The following is a 20,237-nucleotide window of genomic DNA, read 5'->3' on the forward strand; positions in this document are numbered from 1 at the left end:
AAATTGCTAACGTGATGGATGTCGCGTTGTGGCTCAGTAGTGAATATAAGCATGCTATTTTTTTCTCCACTTGTTATGGATCAAGTCAGACAAAATAGAAGAAGAAATACACACTAGAAGCCTCTGCCCCATAACTGTCAAGTTTCCAGCCTTAACACATTGAGGCCACATCTGGGCTACTTTTAGACAGCGTTTCTTCACCCCCTCCTCTGCATGCGCATGCTTTCTCTTCCCCTCCACCTCCCCTTCCCTTCTCGGTTCATCATTTACCTTTTTGGTGCATGAAACAAACACTTGGTTCCTCAAATCCTGGGCCTCAGTAAAAGCGGGCTCTGCCTATTTGTTGAATGCATCCAGTCATACTGAATGTTCTGAGAGATTAGCGTGATCTATGTTTCCTTAGTAATCAAACAATGTCAACAAAACATTCCTGAGAAGAATCAAACTGGGCCAGCTTTGAGGAACACAGCTTAACTTTCTTATAGAGCCTTGCTAGAACTGTCAGTATTGCAACACTTCTATCCACTCACCTGTGGCCTATTGAAATGGTTATTTAGTTTTCTGAGTGACTGTTTACCATTCCATAAATTATAATATGATTAATCTATTTAGCCATTAAAATGCCAGTATTTAATGTGTTATATATGAAACTGAATGCATTTAGTATACATAAATATTTACATTAAATCCACTTGTAATGGCTGGCTAGTTTGACTCAGCGCTGGACTTACGTGTGTGTTTCTCTCCAAACCCCCTCGGCTGGTGCTGGCCCTTGGCTACCACAGAGGCTGGTGCTGATGAACATGCCTGTGGACGACGAGATGTCCGTCCACTTCACCTCCACCCTCATGGCCCTGATCCGCACGGCGCTGGAGGTCAAGATCGCCCGAGGTCAGACACACATACAACAGCACCAGCCCACCACTAACATGTATCTCCCACCCCTCCCCAGTTCCAAGCCATAGCTGTCTGGGACCTAATAGCAAACTTCTTTGTCACGAGTAATGACTTGACTCCTCGACTGATGTGCAGGGGGAGAGGACAGAGGCCAGATGGACATGGATCTGCAGAAGGAGATCAGTGTGATTTGGCCACATCTCTCCCAGAAGGCTTTGGACCTGCTGGTGCCTATTCATAAAGGTGAGGTGCTTCAGCCGGCTGGATAATGTGGATAGTGTGGATAATGTATTCCAGAGCTCTTGGCTAGATTTCTGCATTTGTTACGGTGATTCAGCATGCCCAAGTGATGAATTCAGTGCACGTTAGAATGGTCTGTGTAGATATTGGATTTTTAGTTATAATCAAACCCCTCATGAATATAAAAAAAAGTTTCTGAACGTTATGCAAAATGTGTCTTTTTGTTCTTTGCTTTTGTTCTTGCTTTGCAAAACAGCCTTACTGGTCTACAATGAGTTGTGTGAACAATTCTCACCATCAGAAAAGAAAACAATTGATTTTCTTTCCTATGTAGTAATACTCTTGTTATGCAATAGTTAGCTAAAAAGAGTGATTTTAACGGCATCTCACTTAGTTAGTGTGGTGTTTGTGTGTTATTTCAGCCAGTGACATGACTATTGGCAAGATCTATGCAGCCATGATGATAATGGACTACTACAAACAGAGTAAAGCCAAGAAGCTGAGACAGCAGCTGGAGGAGCAGGTGCCATTGATGTTAATTGAATTATCCACATTGCTTCTCTAATTAGTATATTTAATAAATATTGTCACTCACCCACACTGTACATTTTTAGAGAAATGTTATATTTGCTTTTATGAAATATCCTTTAATGTGGTGTAATATGTTTTTGTGTATCAGTTTTTAACTTATGGGGTCACTAATGGGTGTGTTTGAAGTGCATTCAACCGGATGTCATTGTGATGGGTGGTGACGGTGTGTCCCTCTTGCACTGTGTCCCTCACTCCCTGCAGAAACACGCCCCCATGTTCCAGCGCATGGACGCCTCGTCTCTGCCTCAGGACATTCTCAGCAATGCCAAAGCCCTGCCCTTCCTTGCTCACAGCACTGGCTCTGCCCTGTAAGCATTGGGTTTGTGTGTGTGTGCGTGTGTGTGTATATATGTGTCTCTTATATTTGTGTGTCCCTGAGAGTGTCCGTGTTTGTATACAGTATTTATGCCCCTTTGTGTGTGTGTGTGTGTGTGTGTGTGTGTGTGTGTGTGTGTGTGTGTGTGTGTTTGTGACCATATACTGTATATATACTGTATATTTGTCTTGTGCATTTGTGTTGATGTGTGTGTGTGTGTGTGTGTGTACAATAGTGTACATGTGTTATGGAGTATGTGTTATACAGTATGTGGGTGAGCCTTGTCATTTTGTGACATAAACTAATTGAAACATGAAAGGTATGTGTGGTTAAGTCAGGTGCCCTCCTTTCTCCCCTCTTTTCTCCGTATGGACCAGGGGCGGATTTGGGGCCTTGAGTCCCATTTCTCCCCAGGAGTTGTTCATGCCGCCCATGACATGCCACGACGTGGAGGAGCAGGAAGAGACATACCACCACCACTACCACGGCCACCACCTGCACACGATGGTAAGACCAGGGGTGGAGATGCAGCAGCCCTTCAGCTGCAGAGCTCCTTTGTTTTATGACACGGGAAAGCACTCAGCTGAACACATCTGGTCTCAAGGAGCACAATTTGAAATGGGTCATAACTTTCAGAAGATCATACTGAAAATATATTACCATGGATTGGTATACTGGAAAGAAATAACAATGGGTTTGAGTGCATCAGTAAGAATCAGAAGTAATTCAGTGTTCAGTTCAGGGTAGGATTAGTTATCTCTATGAAAAGTACATTGTATAAAGACCCTGAATTGCACTTTATGTACTGTATGTGGTAGTGGTACACACCACAGCCTTTGCCCCTAGGTGAGGATTATTTATCTTCTAGAAATCGATCATTGCACGGATAAAAAAAAAAATATATATATATATATATATATATACTGTATATATATATGCAACAGTATCTTTAACTTCGGTGTGGCAATATTTTGTGTATTATCACCAGCAAGCTAATAGAGTTAGCATTTTGCACACAGATGCTTACTGGGTTTAAGGGGCAGCTCAGGTTCTCAGTGGGGGCGGGTTCTAATGTTCGATTTGTCACGGTTGAGTTGATGGGCAATCACTATGTGTTCATGTCATCGTCAAGGTCTCGTCCAAAGGGACATGTCAAAGCGTCACCACCAGTGCCAACCCCCCCCCCCCCCCCCCCCCCTGTTACTCAAGCGTCAGCCTCACTGTAAAAAAAGATATGTCACTTCCATCAGTCCTGGCCATCTGGGACCCAGCACAAAGCATCCATCTCCCCCACTCTAAACAGTACGCCTGCATGCCATTAGCTCATGCTAATGATGCAATGATTTACACTGGACTGGGGGAAGAATGTCTGGCATGTAACAACACTGTAATTTCATTTACTGTTAAAGATATTTATATGTGTCACATGGTCCGTATAGTCATTATCTATGTACTGTATTTACTTCTAGGATTCAATATCTACTGTAGGTTGCATGCACTTTGTTATAAGAAGTGTTCACAGATTGTGAAATGCTGATGTTGACTGAGCTTTAGCCATTTTCATGTTATCTTGTTGTAATAAAATTGCGGATAGGTTATAATGGTTTTAGAGGCCTTTTGTATGATTTCTACATGACTAATCCCTAAAACAAAAACAGACTTTCATTAGAAAACAAGATAGGTATGACAGACCATATCCAGATTCTAAATGATTTTGGCTTTATATTTTTTTTTTTCAGATGGTAGGCAGACAACCAAATAATTTCGAATAAACACTCCCACGCCATGTTGTAGCTGGTGGTGTAATTGCCTCCTGCGCTAATTAGGAAGGGCAGCCATGCAAAGCACACAAACAAATGGAAATGTGCATGTTTCCTCAGAAGCTCACCCATCCTGCTGATCCCCATCCCCAGATTCAGTCCCCATTTGTGTGTCGCTGCTGCTCCCGTCCCCCATCCACAGCAATGAGAGTGCACTGCACACGTACACGCTACACGGCCACGCCCTGCATGCCCTCGCCGCGTTCACACCTGTTCACCATTCCTCTTCGGACATCCTCTTTTATGAATGGCACCCCCCCGGTGTTCAACTCTATCTGTTTTGTGTATGTGTTAATTCGTTCAGTGTCATTTCTCTCACTTGAGGTTTTTTTTTTTGTCTGCTGAAGTGTACGTAGAGAAGTATAGTACTTATTGTTTTTGAGTATGCACTGGAATAGTACATGAGATGGTGATTGACATCAACAGGCTCAGTTTAAGGTGTTTCCCCTTGTAGAAACCCAACAGAGGCAAAAGAGAAGATCGGCAGATGTCTTTATGGGCTTTCTTTCATTTTTAGAATGGCTATTTCTGGCATACTTGTGTCGTGTAAACATAGACTTCTCTCGCTCTGGGTTTTTTGAGAGAGGCAGCTGTGAGATGGGTCTGCCTGTGTGATGGATCAACAGGGGCTTTCCTCCACTGAGCCTCTGGCTTTGCTCCTTTTCTATAGAGTGGCACACTGGCACTAAAAACCTAAACTCAATGCATCCACTTTGTAGTTGTCTGTTATGAGAAGCTGTTAAAGACTCCCTTTCAGTTACTGTAGTTTTAAAGGTGGTTTTGGAAGTGCATTTGTATGTGATGGGTCACAGTCAAGGACATGTTTTCAGATATATTCATGCATATTTTTTTCCCAAGGAGTCTAGTTGATTGCCTGGACAATATGTTCCCACTTTAGAGTGAAAGGGCAGAGCTGATTGCCTGGGTTGCATGAGCTGCTGATGGTAATCTGAGTCTGAGGTGGTTTTGGAGTGCTTTCGTATTGTGTGTTTTTTTATTATTTATTTTATTTTCCCTTCTTCGGTGTGACATCCCCCTCTGAATTCTCTCCGGCTTCATTCCAAGCTTTGACCCTGTGTTTCCGCTCCCGGTGTTCCACTCCTGGTGTTCTTTTCCGCTTGTGGCGTTCCAGCCTCCTTGCTTCCCACCCGCTGCCGCGCCTTGGCCCCCTCCGCCCACGCACAGCTCTTCCTGAGCACAGGACAGGACAGGACAGGACACAGTGTCCCACACGCTGCTACTGGCCACCACTGTTATTCATCCACCAAGTGGAACCAGCAGGTGTGAACAGACCCGGTTCAGTCTCGTTAATAAAGACATCCCTGAGAATATCACCCTCTGGACAAAGAATGACCGCTGCAAAGACTCTGTCCTGCCGCTCCTTCCATCTTTCACCCATTGGAAATCTGCTGTGTCTCTCTCTTTCTCTCCTCTCCTCCGCCCTCTCTCTCTCTCTCCTCTCATCTCCTCTCTCTCTCTCTCTCCCTTCTCTCCTCTGACTGCCTAGGTGCCGGAGAGCAAAGACTTTAATCCCATCCTTTGCCCCACTAACAGGCAGGGCTCGCCGCTCGAGGTGCCTGGCCGGGCAGTGTCCATCCGGGCCTCCTCGATGCCGCGGCTGGCCATAGAACCACAGGTACAGCGGCAACAAGTTTTCAGGGGCAGCGCAGGCCCCCCGGTGGGGGTCAGCCGGTTTGGCTGGCCGGTGCTCTGTCGGATTCTACAATGGCTACACTGCAGTGCATATGTGGATGTGCTTTTCATTTTCATATTGCTGTTTGAACAGAGCTGCCAGTTTTGTACTATAGTACTGGCTCTTCATGCGGAGAGACAGAGAGAAAGAGAGAGAGAGAGAGAAAGAGAGAGAGCTCAGAGAGAAGAAAGGGAAAGAGAGAGCTTAGTTTGAAATGTTGTTTCATTGGGAGAGTTGAGTGAGAGTTGGTGCCTAATGGTGCAGACATGGTACAGTGCTTGTTCTCTCTCTCTCTCTCTCTGAGCAGGGGTCTATTAGTACAAAGGTGTACTGTAAATGTCCCTTGTTTGTCTCCTAACGCCACAATGGACAGTTATGAAAGAGCTGGATTATGGAATTCTAAATATATTCACCTCGTTTAGATTGAAGGTCACAGTGAATGGAATGTGTTAACAAGGATCATGCTATTTAGTTGAGAGACCTGCAGTGCCTGAGATTGATGTGGAGAATCCTGATTGGAAAATTGTCTTGTTGCTGTTGTGTCATTGTTGCTGTATGTGTATTTGTGTGTTTGTGTTTTGCTTGTCATGTACATTTATGTGAATATCATTTTGAAAGTCTTTCTCTGTGTATTGTGTTGTGATGTGTGTGTTGGTATATGTGTTTGTAGCAATTGTCTCGTGTTTCTCTTGTGTCTGCATGGACTTTGATCTCACAGTGTTGTTTGTGGATGTACAGTACAGTATGTGCTACACGTTTACGCGCAAGGAAAATATAAACGTGCATGTATGTCTATAAATGCTTTGTGTGTGTGTGTGTGTGTGTGTGTGTGTGTGTGTGTGGCAGGTGTCCACTGAGAGTACTCTGATGAAGCGCTCTTTCTCCACTATCGGAGACCAGTGTGTGAATGACCTGTGGCAGGAGGAGTACTCTCTGGAGAGGATCAGCCCTGACCAGCTCCAAAGGCCACGCCAGCGCAGCTTCAGAGGTCAGCAACTCTCCACTCTCTCTTCTCCACGCAGAGCACATATTGTCTTAGATTAGCTTATGTGAAGTTATTGAAAGTGTAAGTTATTTCATTTCATGTATTTATTCATAAGGATAATACAAGTGAATGAACATTTATGTAAATGTGGCAGTGTTAGCCTGCAGGCTAATTTTCAACTGCAGTCCTTTGGCAAGATGTGGTAATAACCATCAACTGACTTGGCCAGATTGTTTTTAAAAGTTAGTAATGAAAATGTGAAGTTATCATTTGACTCTGAGTTCCTTATTGCGCTTACCAGTTTCCTTGTTTTTCATACGTTCATGTGTGTTTGTGTAGCCATCAGGTCTAACCACAGAGAGCCGCTGGACAAGGAGAGGGGACGTTCCAAAGAGCGCCGCCACCTCCTCTCGCCGGACGTGTCCCGCTGCAATTCCGAGGAGCGCAGCCAGCACCCGTCACGGGAGCGCAAGCAGTCCCGCTCACCCAGCGAAGGACGGGCACGTTCTCCACTGAAACAGGTCGGCTGATGACCGAAGCCAGTGACCTCTTTGACACAAATGTTTGTGTGCGTTGTGTGTGTTAGTGATGATCTTGACCACTCTGCTCTTTCTGTGTCTTGGTGTGTGTGTGTGTGTGTTGCTCGTCAGGGGATCAACTCTGTGAGCCCCAACCCGTCCAACTCAGAGAACAGCACCCCCCGTGGTCGCCGGCAGCTCCCCCAGACGCCCTCCCGGCCTCGGCCGCACATCTCCTACTCCCCCCTGGTGTGCCGAGCGCAGCTTCCCCCTCTGGCCTCTGCCGAGGCGCACCCCAGGACTCAGACAGAGGCCGCCGAGGCCGAGGAGCCGAGGCCGGGCGCGGGGCTGGCGGGGGGCAGTGTGGGGCTCGGACCCGCCCTGGGGCCCTCGGCGGGGCTCCCGAGTCTCGGCGCTCCAGTGGTGTCGGCGGCAGCAGCCCTCCACTTGTCCCCCCAGCGCTACATCTCAGAGCCATACCTGGCCCTCCACGAGGAGCTCCACAGCCTGGAGGGGGCGAGCGCGGAGGAGACTCTCACCTTCGAGGCGGCCATGGCCACCAGCCTGGGCCGCGCCAACACCATCAGCTCGGCGCCGCAGCTGCGCCACTCCTGGCAGGTGCCCAACGGCCACTTCCGCAAGCGCCTCGGCCAGGCGTCCTCGAGCGCCGCCTGCGACCTGCTGAGCGACACCGACGAGGACGACCGCTGCTAGGACCCCCCGCGCGGAGGGGGGGAAGGACGGAGTGTATGCATGTTCGCCCCGGAGGACTGAGGGACAGGTGAACCCTAAAAAGAGAGAGAGGATAGAGGACTAAAAAAGAGAGAGAGAGAGAACGAAACACAGAAATAAAGACGAGAAGAAGGAGAGGCCAGAAGTAAGAGCTCGGGTCATAGGTAGCTAGACTTCAACCACGTGTTTCAACATGTTCTGTGTTCTGTGTGTGGGAACTGAGCTTCACTTGCCAAAATTGCAAACAAAAATCTGATCTGCAGGCGAGTGTGAGGCAAGCATAGGCCTCGGTCTTGCTGATCAGAGATAGGGCTGGGCAGTATATCACATTAATCAGATTGATTCAAGTTCAGATTAAAGAAGATCTATGTGAATAATCAGCTGCCTCTCAGACACCAGCAGCAGAACTTGTCTGGAGTTGCTATTTAGAACATGCTGCTTTTTCCAACTGGCTACCATTTTGGTGGTGACTTTCACCATGCGCGCAACTACAGTATAAATGTGTGCTTACAACACAGTAGCCTAGGCCATTTGCATAGGTGGTGTACTGTAGGTTCTAAATAGATCATACCTGTCATTTAATTTACGGACACGCTTAGTCGACAGGTTAAATCGGTTGCCAAATAGGTCATGGCATGGCCTGTAAGACACATACAGCCCTACAGTAGTTATCGGGGAACAGTATAGTTTATAGTTTAAAAGTATTAATTATCCACAACTCTGAACATTTTTCGCCATATGCCATTTGGCAGGTGAGGTGAAGCTAAATGTCCTGAAAGATGTCATTCTTTTCCATGTGGGTTCTTTGCTGTACAGCTGTGTTCTATGGGCATCAAATCTCTCTCTCCAGCCACATTTGGTCTCCATCAAGCGGAGGCATATGCTGACAGGTATGAGGAATGTAACCCAGACATCGTTCCCTTTGCTATTGCCAGAGTAAGGCATCATATATCGTCTTCAAACTCGGCGAGAGAGAGAGAGAGAGTGTGGTATGTAGACCTGTTGGCTCTCCTTGGCTGATCCTTTGGCGGCTGACACATCAAACACGGCGGCCCGAGCGCTTTTGTTCGAGCCGCTACGCTTGTATCTCCGCGTCACTTCGGCAGCAACCCTTCTCAGGCTTTTTAAACTCTTTCAGGTGAGGGTGAGGGTGAGAGAAAACAAACCCCTAGCCAGCCCACTACTGCAAAGTCGCAAGGCTAGAAATCCTTAACCATTACCTAAGGCCCATGATTCATTAGTGGTGAGAGCTCTGTAGCATAAAAGGCTCCTGTTTCAATTCGTAGCTAATCTGTTGAAATATAAATGCAATTTTCTGGTGGTGTACTTTTAGGATCTAATCTTTCTTAGTGGCAGTGGATCACTTTGTAAGACGTGCTGGTAGAGGAAGCTTGAGTGCCTGCTGTGAATATTGAAAGAGAAGGTCGTTGTAGGCTAAATCCCATATTTGTCCATTGTTTTAATGCTTTTTCAGAAGCATCAGCTCCTTAACCAAATACCATCTGAGACTGAGTTGACTCGTGAAAGCTGGGAAGAGTGGCATAAAGATTGGGTGTTATGTAAATGAGTTTGCTTCATGTTGGTCTCTGTTGTCACAATTGTTGCAGGCATTGTTGCAGTAATTTCCCTCAATGTGTGACACAGAGGAAGTGACACTGTCGAATTGGCAAAGACTTCTGTGTATCTCGAAAAGCCTGCAAGTTAGACGATTAGAAATGATGATAATCCGAAACAACCCTTTAAACATAAAGTGTAAACAGGTTGTGCATTGTGGAGTCTTGAGGGGAGAGGTTTGAGAAGCATACTGACACATGGCAGTAGAAAATATCATTTCACTAGATTGTGCATGTCCCGGGTAAGTGTTCTGGCTTTGAATGCTAGAGCCTCACTGAAGAGCAACTATGACTCTTGTAACATATGTAAACATCTCAGTGTTCTGGACTTCTCAAAACTGAAATGTCTCAGAAGCCATGTTTAGTTTCTATTCATCTGTAAATAGAAAAGCCATGTCACAGAATGTCTCTTTTTCCTTGGGTCAGTTTAATCCAATAGTCTGTCCTTAGCATCCATCATATGACCATCCCTGTTTTCTCTCAATTTCTTATATCCATAAGTCTATCATTGTAGTAATCACCCATCTGCATGTCAGTATTTCACAAATACTCTCATACCACTATTACTCAGCACACATTAGCATCTCTGAGCACGGTTGACAAAAAAAAGAAAATACAAATATGGGGTTGAACTCATCTTGTGCTCTGTGTCCAAAAACTGTAGCCATTCGTTATTAGAATGTGAATGTATGCTCTTGACCCTGATGTAGTGTTTGTATTGCTGTGGATGATGAAGGACAAGGTCTGTGAGACTGCTGGATTTAATATGGCCTGTGACATGCCAGATCTAATTTGTGGAACAACTGAGCATTGTTGTCTGGATAATGTAGATTTCCATCAGATGTAGCAAAAGATGGCAGTGTATCATTGGCTTCAAATGACTCAGTCACTGAGTCAGTCATCTTATTTGATTCCATTCAACATGAAAGATGTCAAAAAAGAGATACTATTTTTTATTTTTCATATAACTCCATACATGTGGCAGTGTTTTGGTTCTATCGTGTCATTGAATATGATCGCCATAACTTCTGTTGTACAAATTTCAAAACTGAAAATCTTTTTGGTTTCAACCTAAACTTCAGTATTTGAACTATCTAGATTCAGATTTTTCAGAAACAAATGAAAAGCAGTTATTTTCCCATTCAACAACAAAAAAAACAAGAATTTAAATAAGAATTTATATTCCATGTATTGTGTTGTAATTTGTTCCTTTGACATGTTTTCTGAAATGTGAATAGGCCGTATTTGGTACATGTCTCTCTGGTCCTTGTGGGTCGCTGTTCTGTGAACCATATGAAAATGTAAAGGGTTGATGTTGCACCTGATTCTCTGGTATAGAAAAAGTACTGCTTTTTACATATGTAGTGTATATCAGTGGTTCTCAAAGTGGGGTCCGGGGACCCCTGGGGTTCTGTGATAAATAGCCAAGGGGTCCGCAAAATGATTTGCTTTAAATGATAAAGTTGTGGTTTACCATTTTAAAAATGAGCATCTGCTGTATACAGATGACAACAGTTTTCACCAAGAAAGAAACAAGCAAATGGTGTCTATTTTCTCTCACCCACATTAACTTAACTTTAACTTGAATCACTTCACTCAGGTCACAAAGAATAATTCTTACTGCTGCGTAGCCTGGCTTCTTTGCCGCCAGATATAGCTGGTGAACATGGAGAAATGAGTCTGTGTATGTTGTCAAGTGATGCAAAATCCAAAGTAACACACCTGACACCTGCAAGAAAAACACCACATATTGGCCACAACTTCAGAGAATACAAATGGCATGGGCTTGATTGTTACGATTATGAGGGGGTCTTCAGAATTCGTCTCCCCCACAAGGGGGTCCTTGGAACCAAAAAGTTTGAGAACCCCTGGTATATATCAATAAACCGGGGGAAATGTCTTATTTATTGAACTGTTTATATTTCCATATAGATGCCTATCTTAAATTTATTTCACTTTGTTTTGTGAATGGAGACTTGTTTGCTTATCTGTCAAAAACAACCACAGCAAAATTATAACAAAAAAAACCTCTTTAATAAAAATGTGACTAACCAGCTTTGCAGACATTATGTTTTTTTGTCAGATTTTGTGAAACATTTTTGTCAGATTTGAGCTTTTATATTTCTCTGGTATTCATGGCATAGGTTTTGTTTTTAGCCATACACTGTAAATCTTCATGCGCAGTGGAAGGAAGGTAAATCAAAGATCATGTGCTACAGTACATTGTATTTGCCAAAGCAAATAAACCATCTGGGTTTTGCTTGGAGCTTTTTCAATGTCAACTCGTACCTAAGCTGAGAGTAGTGAGAGGTAGCACAGTGTGGAGTGAAGCACCTAAGATCCAGATCAAACAGAGAGCAGGCTCATCCTGTAGGACCAGAGAGACGCACCTCCTCATGGAGAAAGGGGCACTTTGGACCATTGTTGAGGTGTGGGTTCTCTTGGTGTCCAGCTTCAGGGGTGTACTCTGTCAGAATGCCTCTGCTACTGACTCACAGGCTGTTGGGGAAAATCACCACTGCTCTCGCCAACCACCACAACAACATCAGGCAGAGGACAGACGAGTATCTCTCCTACCAAAAGGTAAAAACTTTATTTGAACTATATTCTGATATATATATATATATATATATATATATATATCGCACTGTTTCATATCCTGAATTGCCATCATTTATCCAGTCTGAGAGGTGTTCTGATGGAGTCTGGAGTGCAATCTTAGAATAGATCTTATGCATTTTGAACAGCTGAAATCGAGTCATCATAAACTGGAAGGACATTTTTATCAGGAAGCCTGATGGCAATTTCAACTTGGAGCTCAGTTACCTGAAAACAGCTTCCAAAGTTTTGTTGTGTCATCAACGACATTTTCTGTCCCTCATTGCTGTCTGTTGCTTAACAACCTGGGGCTTCCTCTCATGTTACTGTAACCACATGTCCCTATGTTTTGTGTAGATGGGGAGAGGCCCTGGTGCCACACACTGTCACAAAGTGTTCCAAACTCTAGTGCTGTTCCGAAAGCTTTTGATCTCCATGCTGTTCAGAGCCAAGTGCTCTATTCAGGCAGCAGCCTGTTTCAATTACCTGCTGCCTCTCACAGCACCACAGTGGCAGTGGATAAACAGATGTGTGTGTGTGTGTGTGTGTGTGTGTGTGTGTGTGAGAGAGAGAGAGAGACAGGGAGAGAGAGATTCATACCCATCTGGCAAATTAGCACAGAGAATTGGCAAATCCCCAGTTTTATTCCACCACTTTCCAAGACTTACTCTCCCACCTCTGTTAAGACCCAGGTGTCTGAAGTAAACACCATATTTTCAGAATTGTGAACTGTGTTAAACTGTGTGGATGTAGAAGGTGGTGAGTGTGCATCTTGTTCTACAAAACCAACAAACAAAACCCACGCAGCTGTTCAACATTAAAATAGTAGGCCTAATGAATTAAAAACCAATACTCCTGCACATTATTCAAGTTTGATCACCAACTAAACACACTAACCCATAAATCATTTTGAAATTGTGCTGGCCTCCTAACATAGAGGTGGATCTACTGAAGATGCTGGACCTGCTATCACCTGACCATTACAACATCTCAGTGACCCAGGATGACCGAGGATGTATGGCCTATGAGATAGGCCTCTATGCTACCCCGTTTATCAGCACCAAATCTGTCTTTGGATCACAGTAAGCCTTCTGTTTAATGTCATTGTTTTCGAAAGGAGATCACCCTCTAGAGTATAGATGACATCTTCTTACCTCTTCATAAAGCAAGGGTACCTATTGTATGCTGATTTCACATTGCTTGTACACGTTTGAACTGTCAGGTTTGATTCTGTTTGTGTGTGCGTGTGCGTGTGCGTGTGAGTGTGCGTGTGCATGTGTGTGCATGCGTGCGTGTGCGTGTGCGTGTGCGTGTGCGTGTGTGTGTGGTGTGTGTGTGTGTGTGTGTGTGTCTTTGTGTGTGTGTGTGTGTGTGTGTGTGTGTGCGTGTGCGTGTGCGTGTGCGTGTGCGTGCGTGTGTGTGTATGTGTGCATGTGGTGTGTGTGTGTGTGTGTGTGGTTAGGTTTGCTGACGAGCTGAGTGTGCTGCTGCGGCTGCGTGTGGGCGCTGGCTGGTGGGCCGAGGACAGGAGTGTGCTGGCCCTGCTGGGGCCCGAGGGGGACGAGCAGCTGCAGATCACACTGGGCCGTGGACACCTCACCCTCACCGCCACCTGGAGCCGCCACTACCAGTCAGAACACACACACACACACACACACACACACACACACACACACACACACACATACATACATACAAACATACACACAGACACACATACACACATACACACAAACATACATGCATACGATACACGCACACACACATGCAGACACATATGCATACACACACACACACACACACACACACACACACACATACATACATACATACAAACATACACACACACAGACACACATACACACAAACATACATGCATACGATACACGCACACACACATGCAGACACATATGCATACACACACACACACACACACACACACACATACATACATACATACATACACACAGACACACATACACACACACACACACACACACACACACACACACACACACACACACACACACACACACACACACACACGCATACACACACAAAAGCTAACAAAATTATGGATTGACACCAACTAACAGAAGTGTGAACAGTAACACTCACAGCGTATACACAAATGCAGATAAAGAGATGTGTAAAGATATGTGTGTGTGCACTTACAGGCTCTATTACTTATATGCATTCACATTGGTAGTGATACTGAGTGTTACTGTAACAGGTTGATATCTTTCCAAATGATTTACTGGCCTGAGAGGTATTACCATAATGCCTACTGTATGTCTAACAGAGATTTCATGAAGATAGGTCTTTATTGCATGTCTTTATTGTGGCCTCTGGGCATAACATTATGGCCTATAAAAGGCCAATGTTGTGTAATTTCTCATCTGACATTTGCATCTGACCTCGCAGCACATGGTTCTCTCATCATAGTCTGAGCTTTTACTTTAATGCAGCTGCTAGAGCAATGGGCCACCAACTCTAGCATTATTGGCCTGTTCACAAATAGTGGCAAATTGTGTGCTGTACATGTTCAACCACTATAAATGAACGCAAAGATATTGAAATGTTCCAAAGGAATAGTTACAGTAATAATGCAGATTCACCACATCATGGCATTCGTACATGTTACACATTCGTATATACATGTTCGTACATTCGCTGTGTTATGAAAGGTGCAACTGTCTGTACAGCTTGGTCCATGATGGGTCTCCCAGCAACGGGTTGGTTCCTCCCAAACACAAGCGCACTAGACGCGGGATAATGTCTCTCACTGAGGCCCTATGACCCTCATAAAGCATTGCGGTCACATCACGTCACACAACATCACAGGGGCCGCGGGGCTTGTGATGCGTGCCACTCATATTCTCCCAATCACACGTCTCTCCTCTTTCTCAACCACGTGTGGACCATCGGGGCGGACGGAAAAAAAAAGGTTCCCAGCAGCCTTCTTGTGGGACGGGGAGTGGCACTGGCTGGCCCTGTCCATCTCCCTCTCCGGGCTGGAGGTGTTCGTCGACTGCCGACTGCTGGACAGAGTGCCCTGGAGGAACTACCCGGGCCTGGAGGTGTCCGTGGCAGGGATCACACTCCTGGGAGGAGCCACGCAGCCCCACCTCACTCCGTTTACCGTAAGTCAAGTCGGGGCTTTTGGAGCCTGGTGCTACATTTCTCACATGGGCCCCAGCCCGAGCTCTCAGGCCCTCGGGACACAAAGGTTGGGGTGTAACGAGGAAGAAGAGGGTGCCAATGTGGTAATGATAAAAGCTAAGTAGGTGAAGTAAATAGCTGGGGGGAATATTAGTGTTATTAGTGAATATTAGTGACTTTGGTTCTGAGGGTGTTAATCTGTTAGTGATGATTGAAGATGATTTCAGACAGCGCCACACACTGCTTATCTGTATGATTGTCTCTCTTAGAGAGTTTAATTGCAGTTCTAGCAGAGTATGAATGCTAATTGTTCCTGCTAGGTTCCATCTGATACATTTATCACGTCTGCAAGGTCTGTCAGATTAGGATCGCAATTAAACAGTGCAGGAGAGAGGTGACCGGTAGGAAGATTTGCCACCCCTGGATTAAATAATGTTTCCCATTAAAGTATGTCATTATCCTCATATGAAGATTTGGCACTCCTGGATTAAATTATGTTTCCCATTAAAGTATGTCATTATCCTCATATGAACTTGTTTATTTGCACATCTGTGGCAGATACAGCATAGAGTATGCTAACAATTTCTCTAAAACCTGTTATGGCAATGTTATGTTATGCCTATCTAGGAGTGTTTTTGTCAACAACTTCAGAGAAATAATGCATTATCATCAAACTGTCATCACTGCTGACTGCAGTAGTTTCTGATGGTTAGATCATTTTGTGAGTGTGGGGGTTATGTTTGGCATATGTTTGTCCTAGCTCTCATCTGTGTGGACACAAGCGGGTGGGTGGTCTTTAGGCTTGAGACATGATGACCATTCCTCAAGCCAACCCACGTCATGGCAATTGCCCACACACCATATAAAAACTTTGCCTTTGCCCAGTCCTGTTTGTTACAAAAAAGCCTTTCAAAGTTCTCTGTCAACATTTTGCGATAACAATAAACAGTCAACGCGGTCAATAGGTATTAGAAACACAAATGGAGTAAAAGCTAGCAAGGACTTTCACTGGATGCCAATCTCTTCAGTGCTTGTTAACAGGAAACACGGTAGTGTTGTGACTCGTGGATGTGTTAGCAGTGGTGGTGCCCTGCTCTTTGGTGGATACTTTTCTGCTCTTTACCGTGCGGTCATGGGTGTTGAGAGAGAGAGACTGCCCAGCACTGGCTGTCCTCCAGGCTCCGCTCTGTTTTAGCACCAGCTGGGTGCCTCACCTGGAGCAGAGCTGTCGCGCAGCGCCGAGAGACACTTTAGCCAGCTCTTCACTCTACAGTCATGCATGGCTCCAACGTAATCCTGCTTCTCTTCTGCTGTGTAAGTGAAGACTCTTAAATGTTTTGTTTTTTATTATTTTACCTTTGTGCTGAGCAATTTGAGATTTCTATTTGGATTAGCAGTCATATCCAATTACTGTATGTTCAATAATAGTAAATATCATTTATTAGAACAGACTGTAGAAAAGTTTTGGGGCCTCAAAAACATAGCAGTTTAAGGGTCTACAGCAACTGATGTTACCGGTATGCTGTTATGCCGATGTCAAACAATGGGGTTGTTGAATTAGTTCCTGTCTAGTTGTCCCGTCCCATTCAACCGACCGAAACAAGCTATAGCCCCATTTCTGTCATTCCAAATAAATTCAGACCATCTTGTTTGACAGCCTGTGTCCTGCCCTATGCCTGTAGTAAGCCATGGGGACGAGGTCCCTAGGGCCCCTGTAGCTATCTTCATGTGGCTTAAGCATCATGTTCCTGCACTGACTCAGGAGGGTCGGGATCAAGCCCGGGGCCTTTTGGCATCTGCCTGCGAGCGGATGAGGGAGAGGCCAGATTTACACAGTCCCAGGGCAGGGACCGTAAATCAAGCCCAGACGCCCAGCAGCATTCAAAAAAGGTGCAGGTGCACAGTGACATCGGTGGGACATCATGGACTTGTGAAAGTCTGGACTGTGTTGATCCTGGGCAAAGCAACTGGTCAAAACGGGGTTTCTTTTAGTGTGGACTGTGAGTGTGTTTATTAAATGCTGAGATGCTTCAAATGCAGTAGTGCAGTTCCAGAGCAGGAAAAGGAAAAGCTTAGTCAAAGTTCAAAAGCTGTCATTTAGTCTGTCTTCATGTGGCTTATTGATTAAAATGGATTACTGCGGTGGCCATTAACAGTGACATACAGAAAACTGATTTTGTTGCCTGTGGATAGTAACTGCTGATATTCAAATTCGGCACTGTCTGCTCTCTCATTCATTCTTATTCCTCTTTCACTGTTTTCCTGACGTTGTCATTACGCGTTGTCCATACCATCTTGTCTGAGATCACAGGTTGGCTCTTATTTTAGCTGAGTCGTTAACAAAGTGGCACTATCCCAATTATACATTTACAGCAGCTAGAAACCCAACCATATGTTCCGCCTCAACAGCAACTCAGGGTCCTCAATGGAACGTCTGGGGAGTGTTTGAAGCCTTTGTGTGAAACGCAAATAACCTGCCATGTGAAAGTGAAGCCTTGTCACTGCGTTTGCACTTTGAGGCTGCCTGAGAGAGTGAGAAAGGGGTTTCCATGGACACAGAGGGTCGTTGAGGAGGTCGGCGCTGGTTGACCTTGATGCTGTCAGTCACACAGACCCTGTGACAGCATGAGGTCCCATGCCCAGCATCATTATTCTGGCTCTTGCTTGTTTTGCTGCAAAGGGAAAAAAAATAATGAATTGATAATGAATTGATTGGGTGGTAAAACAATCTTCATATTTGAAATTGGATGAAAACTTATCTCAGACACTATTAAAACTACAACATTCCATTCTTAATTTAAGCAAAGTAGAAATGATACATGGGCTTATGCCTTTAGAGATATGATTTTAAATTATGCAATGCTTCATTCAGGTTGTCAACATCGCATTCCCTCATCATTTTAGCTTCCATTTGCCTTTGGGATTCGGAGTATTCATTACATGTACTGTAGAACTAGACTTTCCCTCTGAGTCTCTCTACGGTTGAATTACCATCTGTTGTCTCTCTAAGCTCCATGTTTTGCATACTGAGAGTCATGCCTCTTTACTTGTCCTTGTCTTTCATGTGAGTATTCATTAGGCACCCCTTAAAACATCTGAAACGTGTGGAAGAGACTATCAAGCTTTCACACATTTTCTTAATTTGCTGCTTTCAACCAAACTTTCTCAACAGTAATGTGAAGGATATTTTTCTCTAATGCTTGCTTTCTGATCTAAATGTATATTGATAATATGATCATATTGTTTTTTTTCTTTAAACCTATTATGTTCCTTTTGTTCAATGTTTGTTAATCTCCTGATCTCCTGGGATTAAGCCATTTATCTCTCCAGAAGATAAACCAAGAAGTATGCCTGTGAGAACTCCACATTTAGGTGGAAACTGATTTCAAAAACTGTCAGCCATTTGTATTAAGTCTCATTTAGTGTGCTCACACAGTTGAACTAATGGATGATGTGTTTGGCTAGGGTTAGCAATGGGGAAAGCAAAAGTATGATGTCTTCATGTTTGTTTCTAAGCGTGGTCTATTCCCCCTCTGATTATCAGTAGAACACCAGAGATCCAAGCATGTTGGTACTATAGTTCATCTAAATGTCTCATATGTTTATTCTGTAGAAGATAACGAGTCGTATGATTCACGGAAATGTCTGACTCATGGTCAATAATTCTCTATCTCATCACAGGGTACCATACAGCAGATCTTTTTTGTTTTGGGTGATCCTTCTGCAGCCAAGTTCTACTGCGAGCATTACAATTCCACTTGTTTCCGAGATTCAGACTCTCAGGTAAAAGAAACAATGTCAAACCAACTTGAACTTTTTTCATTAAAAATATGTAACAAGATCTAATTGGATTTGATTGCCAGACATTTGTGTGGTTGTTATTTCTTTTTTCTTTGAACTCTCTAGATCAAAGTACAATTGATTTTGTAAATGATCTATAAATGTCTAAACAGACTCATTCACATGGCTCCATCTCTGCTATATAAAGTGTTGTTTTTAAACCGCAGGGCTTAAGTAAATTGTTGTAAAAAAGTGGTTGTGCACGGCATTGACCAAATTTCAGCTGTTTTTTCGAAGCTGCCCGCTTTCACTGCAGCACAGCCTGGAAATTTACAGCCATTTCTGCATCTGACTGTCAGGTGAAATATTGGGCCATGAAGCAGTCTGCATAGGAGTGTGAGGTTTATGAGAGGATAAAAACCTGCTTTGCTTTGGCGCAAAAGCCGTCTCTCTTGAGGCCAACTTTTTTCCAACTTTTTTCCTCTTTGCGTCTGGTCCTCCTAAACTTTTATTCAGCTTTGAAAGTTTAAGACTAAACTGTATACTACACACATGCATATTAAATGTCTCCAGGTGTATCAAGTGAAAGTATTACTGTGAAATTACTACCATCAAAACTCATGTGCAGCCCAGTTTATTATTATATTTCAGATCACAGATTCATATCGTTCAAATCATCATTTCTAGTGTCTGAAATACAATGTTTAGTGGTGAATCTTTAAAACAGTTCAGCACAATCTGAAAGCTTTATTCCAGAGAAGCCTATGAAATCGATATAGTTCTATTTCACCAGTTCACTTAAATTAACTACCGTAAAACTCCAAACAATAGCCCGGGCTTTTATTTTGCCAAATCGCCAAAATGCACCGGCGTGTATTTGAGACAGGCGTCTATATGAGACAGGCGTTTAATTTAGTGTTGTTAGTTGAGTGTAGGTTTATTGTAGGATTAGAAATAACTACCCAATAGCATAAGCAGTCGGAAAGCATGACAACAGGAGATTACCACATTATATTACGGTAGGCTACTTTATTTAGCCTATAATTCGAATGTGTTTCACAAATCAGATCATATTAGAATTAGCCTACTATTAGATATGTCTTAAATTATTGGCAGCTTAAAATAGGCCTAACGAAACGATGTGACAGCGGGCTGAATAATTCAAGTTACCATCGAGCCTGTAAACTTGTTGCCCCTGATAACACATCAACAATAAAGAATGAATGCTACTCTGTAAAACAACTGATCCTATTAATCGCTATCACCGTGATCCTCAACTAGGCTAGGCCTAC

The 20,237-nt window shown here is 44.0% G+C and overlaps 1 protein-coding gene across 1 annotated transcript in view; it reads left to right on the forward strand.

Moving 5' to 3' along the window:
* Window positions 1-8,210, forward strand: part of LOC134101625 (voltage-dependent R-type calcium channel subunit alpha-1E) — an 88,064-nt gene extending 79,854 nt beyond the window's left edge. Inside the window, exons 40-48 of the mRNA XM_062555330.1 lie at window positions 786-891; window positions 1,033-1,140; window positions 1,560-1,660; window positions 1,930-2,036; window positions 2,416-2,551; window positions 5,372-5,500; window positions 6,404-6,545; window positions 6,882-7,063; window positions 7,193-8,210. Coding sequence (XP_062411314.1) covers window positions 786-891; window positions 1,033-1,140; window positions 1,560-1,660; window positions 1,930-2,036; window positions 2,416-2,551; window positions 5,372-5,500; window positions 6,404-6,545; window positions 6,882-7,063; window positions 7,193-7,774 — 1,593 coding nt within the window. The 3' untranslated portion in view covers window positions 7,775-8,210. The remainder of the gene's footprint in view (window positions 1-785; window positions 892-1,032; window positions 1,141-1,559; window positions 1,661-1,929; window positions 2,037-2,415; window positions 2,552-5,371; window positions 5,501-6,403; window positions 6,546-6,881; window positions 7,064-7,192) is intronic.
* Window positions 8,211-20,237: the final 12,027 nt, after the last annotated feature.

Source organism: Sardina pilchardus, chromosome 15, assembly GCF_963854185.1.
Source record: "Sardina pilchardus chromosome 15, fSarPil1.1, whole genome shotgun sequence".
NCBI lineage: Eukaryota > Metazoa > Chordata > Actinopteri > Clupeiformes > Clupeidae > Sardina > Sardina pilchardus.